This window comes from Ischnura elegans, chromosome 8, assembly GCF_921293095.1.
Source record: "Ischnura elegans chromosome 8, ioIscEleg1.1, whole genome shotgun sequence".
NCBI classification, from domain to species: Eukaryota; Metazoa; Arthropoda; class Insecta; order Odonata; family Coenagrionidae; genus Ischnura; species Ischnura elegans.
Window position 1 is genome coordinate 114,823,503 of NC_060253.1, and position 13,563 is coordinate 114,837,065.

Here is a 13,563-nt window from a genome sequence, read left to right on the forward strand (position 1 = left end):
CCCATAAAAAGCCTTAGAAAGCATTATTTCTATAAATATTTATAGTTTAAAACATCTTTAAAGATAGTATTCACGCATTCAAAGACTTTTATTCACGTTAAAAAAAATTCTTACATGCTTTCGAAATTCCATCCTGTCGTGCGGGTGGGCTAACATCTGCTATCTCTGGGGATCGTAATGCGTTGCCGGCAGTTGATGATTTTTCAAACTAGTCTAAAAACAACTATTGTGCCACCCAGGCCCTTTTGTCGCTCATCGAAATGACAGGAAAATGCTACTTTAAATGCCATTTCATAGCTAGCGGAGTTTATGAATGATAAATCATTTTAATTTGAAGTCCTCCGAGTCATTAGCAGCTACGTGAAACAGTCTTTAAATGCCTTGAAACCTGACCCAGGTTTTCCTTCCCTGAAAATGAATGAACGAGAATGCATTCTTTTCCAAAAGAATATCGTCTCATCAACACTAAAAACTAGTTGAGGGGGAAAGAAGCCACTTTCAATAACAGCTTGGAGTTCATCAGAAAATGTTGTGGTGGCTGCGCTATCAACACTTGCAGATTCACCTGATATCGCCGCACTGAAAATACCTGCTTGCCGTTTAAATTCTGGAACCAACTGGAGCTTTCACTTAATGTCTCGGAGCGATTACCACTCTCGTCTTTTTGTACTGATTCACCATGAACTTTCCGTATGTGTAGACCGCTTGGTTGAAGTTGGTGCGGCTGAGGTCACTGATATTTTAGCTTCGTCTTTATTCAGAATAAGGCATCGTGAGTTTAAACTTCCGCGCAATATCGCTTTGACGCTCTCCATTTTCAAAGCAATTGACCTCTCTCAAGTCCTCTTCTAGGTTAATGGTTTTTCTTGATAAATTCTTGATTTTTCTACACGCATTCCTATTTTTTGCCATATTCTCTTGGTTTTTACTCTGACGTATGGCTCTATCTAAATCACCTTCTTCTGCTGAACTGTATTCCTGAGACGCAGAAGGGCTATGACTGCGGGGAGGGAACGAAGCCATTGTGTTTGAGACTCTATAGCGGACCCTTTTATGTGTTGATGCTATTCATGCGCAACTCGGTCACCGCTCCATTTCTCCCCCGTGAATACCGATGACCTTGAAGGCTTAAGCGTAGACTCTCTACCTGGAAGTCAATCGCCCGGTAACCTACGACGGCAAAAATACGTCTCAAACCGTATTGCTGAAAAAAAAACTCATTTCCACTAGCCCCACGCTTAATTAACGATCTAAATTATTTATTATCATTCTGTTAAGGAGACGAGATAAATCTTCGGTAGGCCGGCTATCTAGACCCAATGACGAGTAATACTTTTGGCAATTGCGCAGCAATGAATTTCGATTAATATATAAACAAAAAAGAAGATTTGAGGCAAGAAATAATATTAATATGCGTAAATTGATAGAAATTTCGTGTGTACTTAGCGCAAGTTCACGTTTTATCACGAGAGCGTTTAAGATTTTGATTAGGCTACACTGCGTTGCAATATTTCCCCGAGGAACGAATTTGCGCTATATCGAAATTGCGCTAATCGAAATTGCGCTATACGAGACATGGGTGTAATTGAAATTTGAGCATGACCCCTATATTGCCGCAACGTGCAACACATGGTGATTTTTATTTTCATGATCCATAACTCCATTCCTGTGAGATGAAAAGACATGATTTTTTTTCTAAAGCTAAGGAGTCCATAATGATCCCACGATTGTCATTAAATATTCACTGCATGAAGTAAGTCAGCTGCAACAAAATAAAGTTTACAAAAAAATCTCGCTTGTACCATTTTTGATTGTGAGCATCCACAGGGAAAGGCCATGCGAATACAGACTCATGGTTCAGTTTAAAATAATCATTAATGTATGAGCAAAGATCCTGATGAAAAAAAATCATGAGTCCGGCGTTACTTTTAGTAAAAAAAAATTCTCATTCATGGTCACGGGAAAAAATGGCATTTTTTTCAAGGCACATAGAAATTACACAATTTAGAGGAGAGATAAGTTTATACTCTTGATTAAAAAATATTGGAGCATGCATTATCTCACTATAGTGTATGCTACTGGCTCTTACAGTAGGAAACACATAAGCAGTCATGTCAATGTACTCCCCCACATACTGCTAATTTCGTGCTATCAGGGCTATTTGAGTAGAGGGAGTTGTAATTAAAGAAAAACTGCATGAGCCATGGTAGACACATTCTACATTCCTTTTAATCTTAGTCCAAAGACCAGATACATTTCATATCCAGATGTATTGACATCACAGGAATGTACATTATTGAATGTCAAAGGGAACCGTCATCAAATCATTTGAATTGAGAAATCTTTCAGGTACTTCACACTAATGCTTATTTTCAATGTTTCATTTAGTGATTCTATATCATTGGAAATTTAGGTAGAAACAGTACAATTAAATAAACAACCTTACCAATTGATTTGAAAGTGAGCCTCCTCTTTTTAACTGACTGATCACATTCTAAGATGTCTTAGTGTGTTTCACAAAGTCTATATATTTTTTTTGAATGTGGTCCACTTCCTCCCTCAAGAAGTAGTATGACCTCCCAGAGCTTGTAGTTGCAGGAGAATTAAGCACACACAATATGTGTCCTAGTGGCACACAGCAAACATCATCTCTCTCAGGCCAAGAGAATGAAGGTGAGGGTCCTTTAGGCGTCATGAATTTAACTGAAATATCACTTTCTTCATGGTTGAGAGCTTCCACTACTCCAATGTACCACTGCATGCTGTAAATACAAGCTGCATATGAACCAACAACCAAATTATCTGGGAAATCCACTGTTACGGAACAAAAATCAAATATAATGCTGTACTCATCATCCAGGCCAGTGAACTTTGCAGCGACTTTTCTATCCGATAAAGGCACAAAATGATGGAAGTTTCTTGTACCTGTAATTGTTTTTGCCTTGGTGGATCTTTCAAGAAGTTTACTACGTGACCAAGCCACATCACTAGACTTAATGTAATGGATGTTGATGTTTTTCACATTATCTCTACAAAATTCATATATCCCGCAGCTGTTTGTTATTTGCTGTGCCATTGGGCGTTGCAGGCTGGCTTTCCTCGCCATTCGTTTAATTGTACCACCTATACCATCACAAGAAGACTTCCCATGGCTCGTGGAAAAAAAAGACCAGGTTGCATTAATGCCATAGTCATTATAATGATGGCACAAATTTAAAAAAGACTTGCAGTTTTTATATTGCCCAGCACATCCATCTGTGAAGTACTGAACTTCTTGGATCATCGGCGAAGTTCTCTTTAAAAATTCTATCAGGTGGCGTTGCACTTCCATAACAAAGGCCACATCATGGTTAAGGTCATCAGATATGAAACAATGAGATGAGGCAGTGAGAGTATACTTTTGAGTTATACTTTAAGTCTCACTTGTCAGAGTAACTGACGAAGGTAAATCTTCTCCGGATACTTTATTTCTCCCCACTAGTAATCCGAATTCATCAGCTCATCTGGCGCTACCCTACTTAGCAATGAGTGGGTAAGTTCCCTTCTCTGAAGGACAAAAATAATTAATGGCGCAGTCATATGGTCATGCTTCACCCACTGCAGTATGCTCTGCGTACGCCGTACGCGATAGCATCAGTTCCGAACTTCACCTCGTACAAGTAGTTCCGTACTTTCCAGGATGTGTTGACTTCAAGCCAGCGAGTGTTTTCCGTGTGGGTTTAATCAAGTCCGGTTTCATTTTTATTAGTTTTATTTTTATTTATTTTCTGATCGTGGCCCTTCCGAAGGAACAAGTAGGAACTTTAAAATATGGGCTCAAAATCATTGAAGATGAAGAAAAGAATCCGAGCTAGAAGTGCGTGGATATTGCAGAACGCCTCGGGCTGTCCGCTTGCACATGACGTTCGGGGTAGGGGTGGAGCGAGCTATCATGTGAAAAGAAGTGGGATGAAGCCGAGGATCAGGTGACCGTGCCGCTGACGACGTAACATTGTTCACGCTTTACGCATTGCCTCAATTATATTAAAAATATATTTATTAGAAAGGAAATTTTCAAATAATAAACTATTTTTGGCCTTTGTGATCGATCTCACAACCAATCACTTCGCCGGCAAAAGCGGTTGTTTTAGGCACACTATACATAATGCTCTCGTAAATACGTGTATTTAAATGGCGTTTGATGTATAAGAATTTTTATATCAGACAGAAATCCATAATAGCAGTGCAATTGCCGAGTGGAGTACAAACATTTTTTAGCGAGGTGGTGTGTTCCTTTACGACATTTGAAAGAGATATTAGGCGAATCAACAATATGACCAAAGTGTTTCGATGCAGTACTAATATTTCTGTATTCGGCTAAAATCTTGTTTGAATCCTGTAATGAATATCATAATCACTCGCAAAAAAAATTCCTGCGTTTCCTGTAACATAGGCAACCCAGCCAAACATTCCCGCATTCATCGTTTTTCTTTGTCCATCCCCATGAAAAACAATAGATAGAGGTTCCACTGTAACTCCTTCATAAGGTACATCTTGAATGTTACAATGTTTGATATTCAGATAGGTGTACTTACTTGTGATTAACTGCTTACAACATAGATAATGGTGTTCTGAATATTTTCAGAGAGAACTGAGAAGTTCATTTGTTTTGCTATTATGTACCATATGTACTTTGAAGACAGACCTCATTGATACGAACAAGAGATATTACAACGTAAGCCTGGCTATCAGACGCACTAACATGAGTTACTTAGTCTGAAATTCAACCAGGATATCACTAAGGCAGCACCATATAAATGAGAAATTAATGAAGAAATTAATTAACTTCACTTGGACTGAAATTGGAGAAAACTTTCTGATGGCTCTCTTCTGCCTTTATATTTTATACCATACTATTCAGTTACCCATTACCCATGGAAGAGATAGTAGGAACAGTCCTGATAACACGATATTAGCAGTATGTGGGTGAGTACATTGACATGACTGCTTATGTGTTTCCTACTGTAAGAGCCAGTAGCATACACTATAGTGAGATAATGCATGCTCCAATATTTTTTAATCAAGAGTATAAACTTATCTCTCCTCTAAATTGTGTAATTTCTATGTGCCTTGAAAAAAATGCCATTTTTTCCCGTGACCATGAATGAGAATTTTTTTTTACTAAAAGGAACGCCGGACTCATGATTTTTTTTCATCAGGATCTTTGCTCATACATTAATGATTATTTTAAACTGAACCATGAGTCTGTATTCGCATGGCCTTTCCCTGTGGATGCTCACAATCAAAAATGGTACAAGCGAGATTTTTTTGTAAACTTTATTTTTTTGCAGCTGACTTACTTCATGCAGTGAATATTTAATGACAATCGTGGGATCATTATGGACTCCTTAGCTTTAGAAAAAAAATCATGTCTTTTCATCTCACAGGAATGGAGTTATGGATCATGAAAATAAAAATCACCATGTGTTGCACGTTGCGGCAATATAGGGGTCATGCTCAAATTTCAATTACTCATATTTCATTAACAATTGACAATTGGAGGCTAAAATTGCACACAATCTCTAATCATACCATGATGTTTGACCATGGCAAGTTTCATGAAAATCCGAGTCGGTGGGTGTCATGGCCTGGTTGATTTGAAATGGAATGACCCTTTGACTACTTTAATCGCAAATTGAGCTATGGCAGTCATCATAACTCTTATAGCTCCATAGCTCCGGAGTTATGACTTACATAATAAGCCCCTAAGAACACTTACATTTCAATAATATTTTAATCCTTCTAAGTCAAATATTAGTCTTGTTGGCCTACCACTTCACTTATCTAACAATGACTACTTAAATTCTGACACTACTTGCAACCAATTTGAACACTGCAACACATTCTCTGTTAAAAAATTAAAACACCTTGTTTCAAACTAGAATTAAAGCAAATAATTTAAAATATCCCCATTCTCTTCAAAATTCAGTAAAGGGGGGTAATAAGTCACTTTCTAGAAATGGGTACGTCACAGATTCATTGAACGACATAATACGACAAAATATTGACCCTTGATATAGAATTAAACAGTAAAATAAAACAGGAAAATGTTAAATCATACGTAGTGAACTCCGTAATTGAAAGTTTAACAGCAAATGGAACAGAATGAACTCATAAAATTGGCAGTACATCGAACTGTTTAGTTTCAAAGAATCTTATAACTGCCGTGAATTAGACCAAAGGTCACCAGCACATTATCGCAAGTATTTTAACCCACAAATGTAAATAACTGTCATCAGACACTACGATGGAATCATGGGTTGAGAATTAATCCATCTTTAACGGCATTCATATTCTATATCACAAAAGGCAAAAAAAAAGACATCTACCACCATCGAGAGAAAAATGTCATACCATTTCTGGGGTTATTGTCAATGGCAGCAAAGAGCCCAAAATTTTCCTTTAGCGCATGGTCTAAATGATCCTTTATTTTTCCACCTATCCACTCGGTAAGTTCTGCCACACTTAGAAGGCCGTCTCCGTCTGTGTCGGCCCTGAAATCATTTCAAGTTAGTAAAACACTACAGAGGCGTGTTAATTCATGCAGAATACAATGCTACCGTTTTAAAGCAACCATCAGTTTCGATAGAAAGATAAAACAAGAATGAGGAATTAGTGGTAACATGCGTATCATTTACTCCACTAGTTAAACAACACTTGTCTATTTCTACTGCTCTAGAGCAGTAAATACCTTGAAAATACATCTTCTAAGGTGATTTTCGGGTCCTTTTCTTCCCCTTCCACGTCAGGTTGGATTCCTTGAGGTATATAACCGTCTGCATCACCTTCATCTCTTGCATTGGATTCCATGCCATTTTTATCCTCATCGTTTTCCCTCCTCGCCGGTGGAATTTTGCCCACACCATCAGAACGTAGCGGAAGCGAAAAATTACGAACCAGAGTAAAAAAGCACACGTAGAGGAGGAATGGAGCTGCTGCTGCTAGAACAGTACCGCTCCTGCATCTATATTCTTTACGAAAACTCAAAACACTCGACGCTGTTTTCATTGTGGTGAAATCACTGCATATTTCATACGGCTACCTTCGATGCGCTAAAGGCAGAGTAAGGAAATAACTAAGTTGACATATTGGAAAACTTATGACACAATTTACACCATGGCAGGGAAAGTGGTTGTCATTAATTTCGTATGATACACAGATGCTGCGCACAAGATAATGATATCGGCAGGCAATTAAAAACAATACATTGCCCACAGCTAATACGAGAATATATCCACCTCATAACGGCGTCGTGTGATGGCCTTCCTAATGTCAACCCACACTCCAACTTCATGTGTACATGCTTTCTGACATTCACGAACGATGACCCACGCTCTGAGGTTGAAAATCGTAAACATGGGTTCCCAGCGTCAAATCGGCAAGGAGAGCCTAAGCACAAGATGTATTGCATACCCTCCAGGGGGAAATCTTGTCTGCATCCCAGAAAAGGAAAATTTTATTTCCTATACGAATATTACACTGCATGTGTGGATGAATACCATAGATATTTTTACATGCAAACAGTTTAAGCTAAAATAAACCTGTTTTTTTAGATTCCAACTCGCTTATAACTATTATATTCTTCTAGTCATTGAAGAAGAAGGTTTTCATTAAATCTAAGGTTTTTGCTGCGATCAGATGTTGGTCATAATCAAGGTGGGAGAAACTGCCTTTATCACCTTGAGTCAAAATCACATATAGCATACGTTTTTGCATCATAGATTTTATATGACAATGGTGTAGTGTAGAGTATTTATGTTCTGCATCCCTGCATCCGAAATTAAAAAACAGACATCTAGACATAACAGAAAACGTACGCGTTGCGGGTTGTGCTGCGCACTGTGATAGTGGATGATATTTTTAAGTGTGTTTTATTAGTGAAAGATGTTGCTAGTTTGGGAGATTTATAAATAGAATTGGAGAGAATGTCACGTGGAGAAGTTTCCTTCGAAGCATACCTACCGATTCGTCTAGAAAGTAGTTGTCATTTCTAAGGAGCATCTAGAAGGACTGTGCTGAAGTTCATCGTTCTTATATTTATCAAGCCTACCGGGGGAACAAGGTAAGCTGCTGGTCGCTTAATATTTTTTGCGGCTTGTGGGTGGTGTCTTATTTTATGTTAATTTATTTATCATAGTATGATTTTCTCTGTTAACCCTGCAGATGACCAAAAGTGCTGGAGTGGAGGGAACCTCTTCCTCGGATCCTAATTCATTAAAGGAAGAGGGAAATATTCATTTCAAGAATGGAGATTGGGATTCAGCGCTTTCTTGTTACTCAAAGGTTCGGCCTGATGACATTAACTTTCAGTTGTATTGTTTGACTTGGTGAAACTTATTTCAGTGGCTAACACGTTTTTCCTTTTGCCATTCAAGGCAATTTCATTGATTAAAGAGGAATCAAAGGATAAAGCAATTCTCCTGAAAAACCGTGCGGCTGTTCATCTAAAAAAGGCCAATTTCAATGAGGCTGCTAAGGACTGCACCGCATGTACGTCACTCGTAAAAAAAACTGGGTATTCCCATAAATCGCACAATGTTTGCTGATTTTCTTCGTGCTTTTGTTGCAGCTTTAGAAATTACGCCTAATGACCCTAAAGCTCTGTATCGTCGATGCCAAGCTTACGAATCGTTGGGTCGTTGTGAGGATGCGTATGTGGACGCGAGAGCTCTGCATTCAGTGGATCCGACCAACGCTGCCATTCAGCCAGTTCTCGCAAGATTACATGGCCAAGTTCAAGAAAAGGTAAGTGCTGTGTCTACCGAAAAAATCTGTATTATATATCTATATAAATCAGTACCAAATGTCTTCCACTTTTCATATATTTTCTAGATCATGTATACATTTTCTCCATCTCGGAAAAGGAGATAAGTAATAAATTAAATCTATTATCAATATATGGGTTCTATATGCATTAATCAACATTAATCCAGATTTCGTCTGTGAATATAATGAACCTCTGTATGCGGCGATATTTTTTAGCTGCCTTAAATAATTAACCACCAACAAATAATATCATTCTTGTCGATAAGAATGCTTCTTTTTCTTCCGCCATACATACCCGAAGCCTATATGCCCTCAAGGAGGAGACTACATAATGTTGTCCTTTTGAAAAGTGAAAGATCACTGTCCATATTTACCGAGCTTAAGATCGATTTTAAAGTCGGGGGAGTATTTTCCTGGAAAGATTCATTTATCTTCCTTTTAACTACCGGTCTCACAAAATCGTCGAAAATCGCTGTTCTCAAATTTCTGGAGGGGTGACTAAATTTTTTAAGGTGTCATAAATAGTTCATGGAAACCTTCCTTTCTCAGTTTGTAAACCGTGGATTCTGAGCACCCATGTTGCCTTTCTCGAATTTTGTCGGCAGGTTTCAGTGAGGCTGAGAGATTTTGTGAAGTACGAGAAAACGTTGAGCACCAACTCACTTTCGCAGCTTCTCACCTTTTCTCCTCCTCTCTGTATCGGACATAGTAGTAGGGCACGTTAGAGCAGAGATTGGTATAAAAAACACTCTTATGGATCTCAAACTTATAGCATACCGCGCAACACTCGTTCACTCCAAAAAATGCAGTGACAAAGTGAACCCCTTTGCTAATTCTTCCCCTTGGCTGGGGTCACTCCTCGTGCAGGTGTACCCTGTGAATGGAACTTGAGGAAAAACTCAGAGTGCCCTTTTGTAAAAGGCATGCCCTGGATGGGGTAGTCCTTCGCACAGATTATGAGATATTTCCAGTCTTGGTATCCATGAATAGACCGAAAGACCCTCGGCGAAATTTGCATCTTATTTCCAAGCCGTCAAAATTTGCTTGCTTTTATGTACCAATGCATTGAAATAAAAACATTGCTTTTTCTATATTCTGTTAATTTTATCTCTGCGGGTGAGCTGGTTTGGCCAAAGCAAGTGCTGGTGTGGGGAGGGAAAGTTTCTCGACATGTGCCTTTGCCAATCAGCAAACAGTAGGCGTGGCCTCAGTGAGTCGCTCTCAGACCTCCGCCGAGTGAACATCGTGACTCTGCTCGTGGAGCAGTGTTGCCAAAACTCACGCTTTCTCCTTGTATGTGACTAAGTATGCCTTCCACCAACGGTGCCTCATTCAGAGCGGTAGCTGACAATGTCATGGGCTTCATTGAAAGGATTATCCCCAATGCCCTCTAAATAAGTAGGTACGTATATTGTCTCGGCACCAGGGCCAAAATGCCTTTGGCCACCTATGACTCAAACGTTTTCAGTGACAATGTATGGTGGCCATGCACATATGGCAACGCTATATTCGCTCCTCCTCTCTCACTCGGTACTACCCCTCCCTATCAGCGAAGCCATCCGAGAGTCTCCGGACTCTCACGAAAGCTTGCCCGCAGACATAAAGTGAATAGACTATAGGTATGAGTATTCTCTGTTCAGGATATGTAACTAAGGAGTACATATTTCCTGGTATGGATGGACAAAAATCTCCTCGATGTGCTCCCTGAGATTTTTCCCTCCGGGTGCTAGGAGTTTGCAAGGCAAGGCGATAAGCTGGGCACAGCGGCACCGTAATATTTTGTCTTCAGGTCAAAACCTTGTAACTCCCGTCAAAATTAAGATAAGTTAATGATTTTTCCACTAAAAATAACTGTGTAGTTTTCTTCAAATTTGATATGCAGCATATAGAGACCTACGACGTAAGAAACGTAAGTTAGTAGGCAACTACTTTTTACTGTTGGAATGTATGCAATTCTATCTGTTTGTTTGGACGTTTCCAATATAAATAAAAAGGTTCGATACGTGTGTATCAGGCAGTCTGGGTATTGTTGTCTGACTGGAATGCACGGCTTTCTTATTTCGCTGAACATTTGTACCTCCTAAATAACAGGTTATGGGCACCCAGTCATTAAGCTTCAATTAAAATCATGATCACCATTTTTCGAGATACATTTAACAACGACGTTCCGCAATAGTTAACATTGAAATTCTGTCGGAAAAAAAATTTACGCTGAAGAATGGCGGCGGAATATGAAGACGACAGATTCAAAGTTCCCTTGTTCGACGGGAAAGAATACGACGACTGGAAATTTCGTATGGAAACGTTATTGGATGAATTGGATCTTTTGACACTCACCGAGGAAGAACCAGTTTATCCAGGACCGATCCTAAATGAATCAGCGTTGGAACGTACAGCTCGAGAAGAAGCGAACGTTAAATTACGGAATCGAGACAAAAGGTGCAAAGGACTAATAATTCGGAAGCTTGCGAACAGTCATTTAGAGTACGCAAAAGGAAATATATCAGCATACAGCGTATGGAAGGAGCTGAAAGACACTTTTGAAAGGAAAGGTTTAGCAACTCAGTTACAAATTAGAAGACAGCTTTTATCTCCGGCTTGTCAACATAACCCGAAGAAAGAAAATCTAGAAAATCATTTTCTTCATTTCGATTGACTGATTCGTCAACTGAAGTCAACGGGCGCCAATGTGAGTGAGCCGGATATAATTTGTCATTTGTTGCTTACCTTGCCGCAAGAATATAACGTGGTCGTCACAGCCATAGAGACTATGTCTACTGATAGACTAACATTAGCTTTTGTGAAGAACAGATTACTTGATGAGGAATCCAAGCGATCATTTTTGGCTAACGGAGAGCAGGACATGAATTCTGAGGTTCCATCTACGACGGCATTCGCTACACAGTCCAAACGAGTAAAGAACAACTATCGGAATACACGGAATAATGACGTAGCGGAGGTAAAGAATGAAAATAAATTTCATATTCGCTGTCACAACTGTGGTAAACCAGGTCATTTAAGGGCTGAATGCTGGAAGGGTAAAAATAAAAGTGGGCACGCTCATGCAGCCAACGACGATGAAGAATCTTCAGCAGACGACTATGGAGTCAGCTTTGCAGCACATGCGGAGATAGAAGACAAGAAGATGACAATGGAGGAGGAATCAACTGCTATGGGAACAAGCTCACAGTCTGAAGGTGAAATAAGTTTTACTTTAGACCTGCAGCTACTGAGCATTTAGTTGGGGAATTAACTCCTCTCAGCAATGTTACTCCATTGAAGATACCCATCAACATTAAAGTTGCTAAAACTGGACAGCTGATGACTGCCAAAGAAAAAGGGGATGTTGATGGTGTTATTTTTAATAACGGAAAATGGGTTAAGTTACACATTGCAAACGTGTTAAGGGTACCTGATCTTGAGATGAATCTCCTATCAGTTCAAAAATTGGATTCTCATGGTTATGGTGTGCTGTTTGCAGATGGAATAGGAAAAATTTTGAAAGGTGGTCGAACAGTAGCAGTTGCCAGGCACTGTGGAAAATTATACAAAATTATTTTTCAGAGAGCACACACAGCTTGCCTTTCAATGGAAGCAGAACATTTATGGCACCAAAGACTAGGACACATTTCCAAAGATGGTTTAAAGAAATTAACCACACTGGTGGATGGAATTAAAGAAGATAAGTTCAAGAGTATGTGCGAGCATTGCGTGACTGGAAAACAAACAAAACTACCACACCAGCACGGAAGACTCGGAGCAAAACGTCCATTGGAACTTGTGCATAGTGATCTGGTTGGACCAGTCTCTCCAATGTCATATGATGGGATGAAGTATATAATGACATTTGTGGATGATTATACCCATTTTACTGCTGTTTATTTCTTGAAAACAAAGTCACAAGCCTTTCATTATCTGAAGATTTATGAGAAAATGGCAACATCTCATTTTAGTACAAAGTTAAGTCGTTTCAGGTGTGATAATGGCAGGTAGTATGTTACCAATGAAATTAAAGTGTACTTTGAAGAACGAGGTATACAATTTGAGTCCACAATACCATACACCTCACAGCAAAATGGGGTGGCAGAACGAATGAATCATACAATACTTGAAAAAGCAAGATGTTTGATACACAGCTCTGGTTTATCAAAAGCTTTGTGGACGGAAGCAGTACTTACTGCTGTATATTTAATCAACAGGACTCCCACAAAAGCTCTGGAAAAGGAAGTTCCAGCTTACCTCTGGTATGGAAAACAACCAGATCTAAATAAATTAAAAATTTTTGGATGTACAGCCTACCTGCACACTCCTAAACAATTAATGAGGAGTAAGCTAGAATCCAGATGTAAGAAGTACATTTTTGTAGGGTACTGCACTAATGGGTACAGACTTTGGGATCCAGAACTAAAAAAGATAGTCAGAGGAAGAGATATAATTTTTGATGAAAAGAAGTTCCAAGCTAAGAGGGAATTAGGATACTGGAAAGAAAATCAAGGTGAAAATGAAGAGTACTACCCAGCAGAGAGAGTTCAAAATGGGAAGTAGATGATCAAGTCAGAAGGTCAGTCAGAGAAAGGAAAAGACCTGCTTATCTAGAAGATTATGATACAGGATATGGAACAGTTTGTGCTATGAGTGCTGAAGCATTTCTTGATGATGTACCAGAGAATTTCTCGAGTATCAAAGGGAGAGAGGATCAAGACAAGTGGTACAATGCAGTTAATGAAGAAATGAAGGCTCTTAATGAAAATGAAACTT

The 13,563-nt window shown here is 39.1% G+C and overlaps 2 protein-coding genes across 5 annotated transcripts in view; one reads left to right on the forward strand and one right to left on the reverse strand.

Annotated features, from left to right (window-relative positions):
• LOC124163446 (45 kDa calcium-binding protein-like) overlaps positions 1–7,631 on the reverse strand; it is an 83,758-nt gene extending 76,127 nt beyond the window's left edge. For 3 of the 4 annotated variants that reach the window (XM_046540365.1, XM_046540366.1, XM_046540363.1), the window contains exons 1-2: positions 6,731–7,631; positions 6,394–6,533 (exon numbers count right to left, since the gene is read on the reverse strand). In XM_046540365.1, coding sequence (XP_046396321.1) covers positions 6,394–6,533; positions 6,731–7,047 — 457 coding nt within the window. In that variant the 5' untranslated portion in view covers positions 7,048–7,631. The remainder of the gene's footprint in view (positions 1–6,393; positions 6,534–6,730) is intronic. The other variant, XM_046540367.1, reaches the window with a different exon arrangement.
• A 318-nt stretch (positions 7,632–7,949) lies between these two features.
• The window catches only part of LOC124163447 (protein unc-45 homolog B), a 233,099-nt gene continuing 227,485 nt past the window's right edge, over positions 7,950–13,563 (forward strand). The window contains exons 1-4 of the mRNA XM_046540368.1: positions 7,950–8,101; positions 8,203–8,322; positions 8,415–8,529; positions 8,609–8,784. Coding sequence (XP_046396324.1) covers positions 8,203–8,322; positions 8,415–8,529; positions 8,609–8,784 — 411 coding nt within the window. The 5' untranslated portion in view covers positions 7,950–8,101. The remainder of the gene's footprint in view (positions 8,102–8,202; positions 8,323–8,414; positions 8,530–8,608; positions 8,785–13,563) is intronic.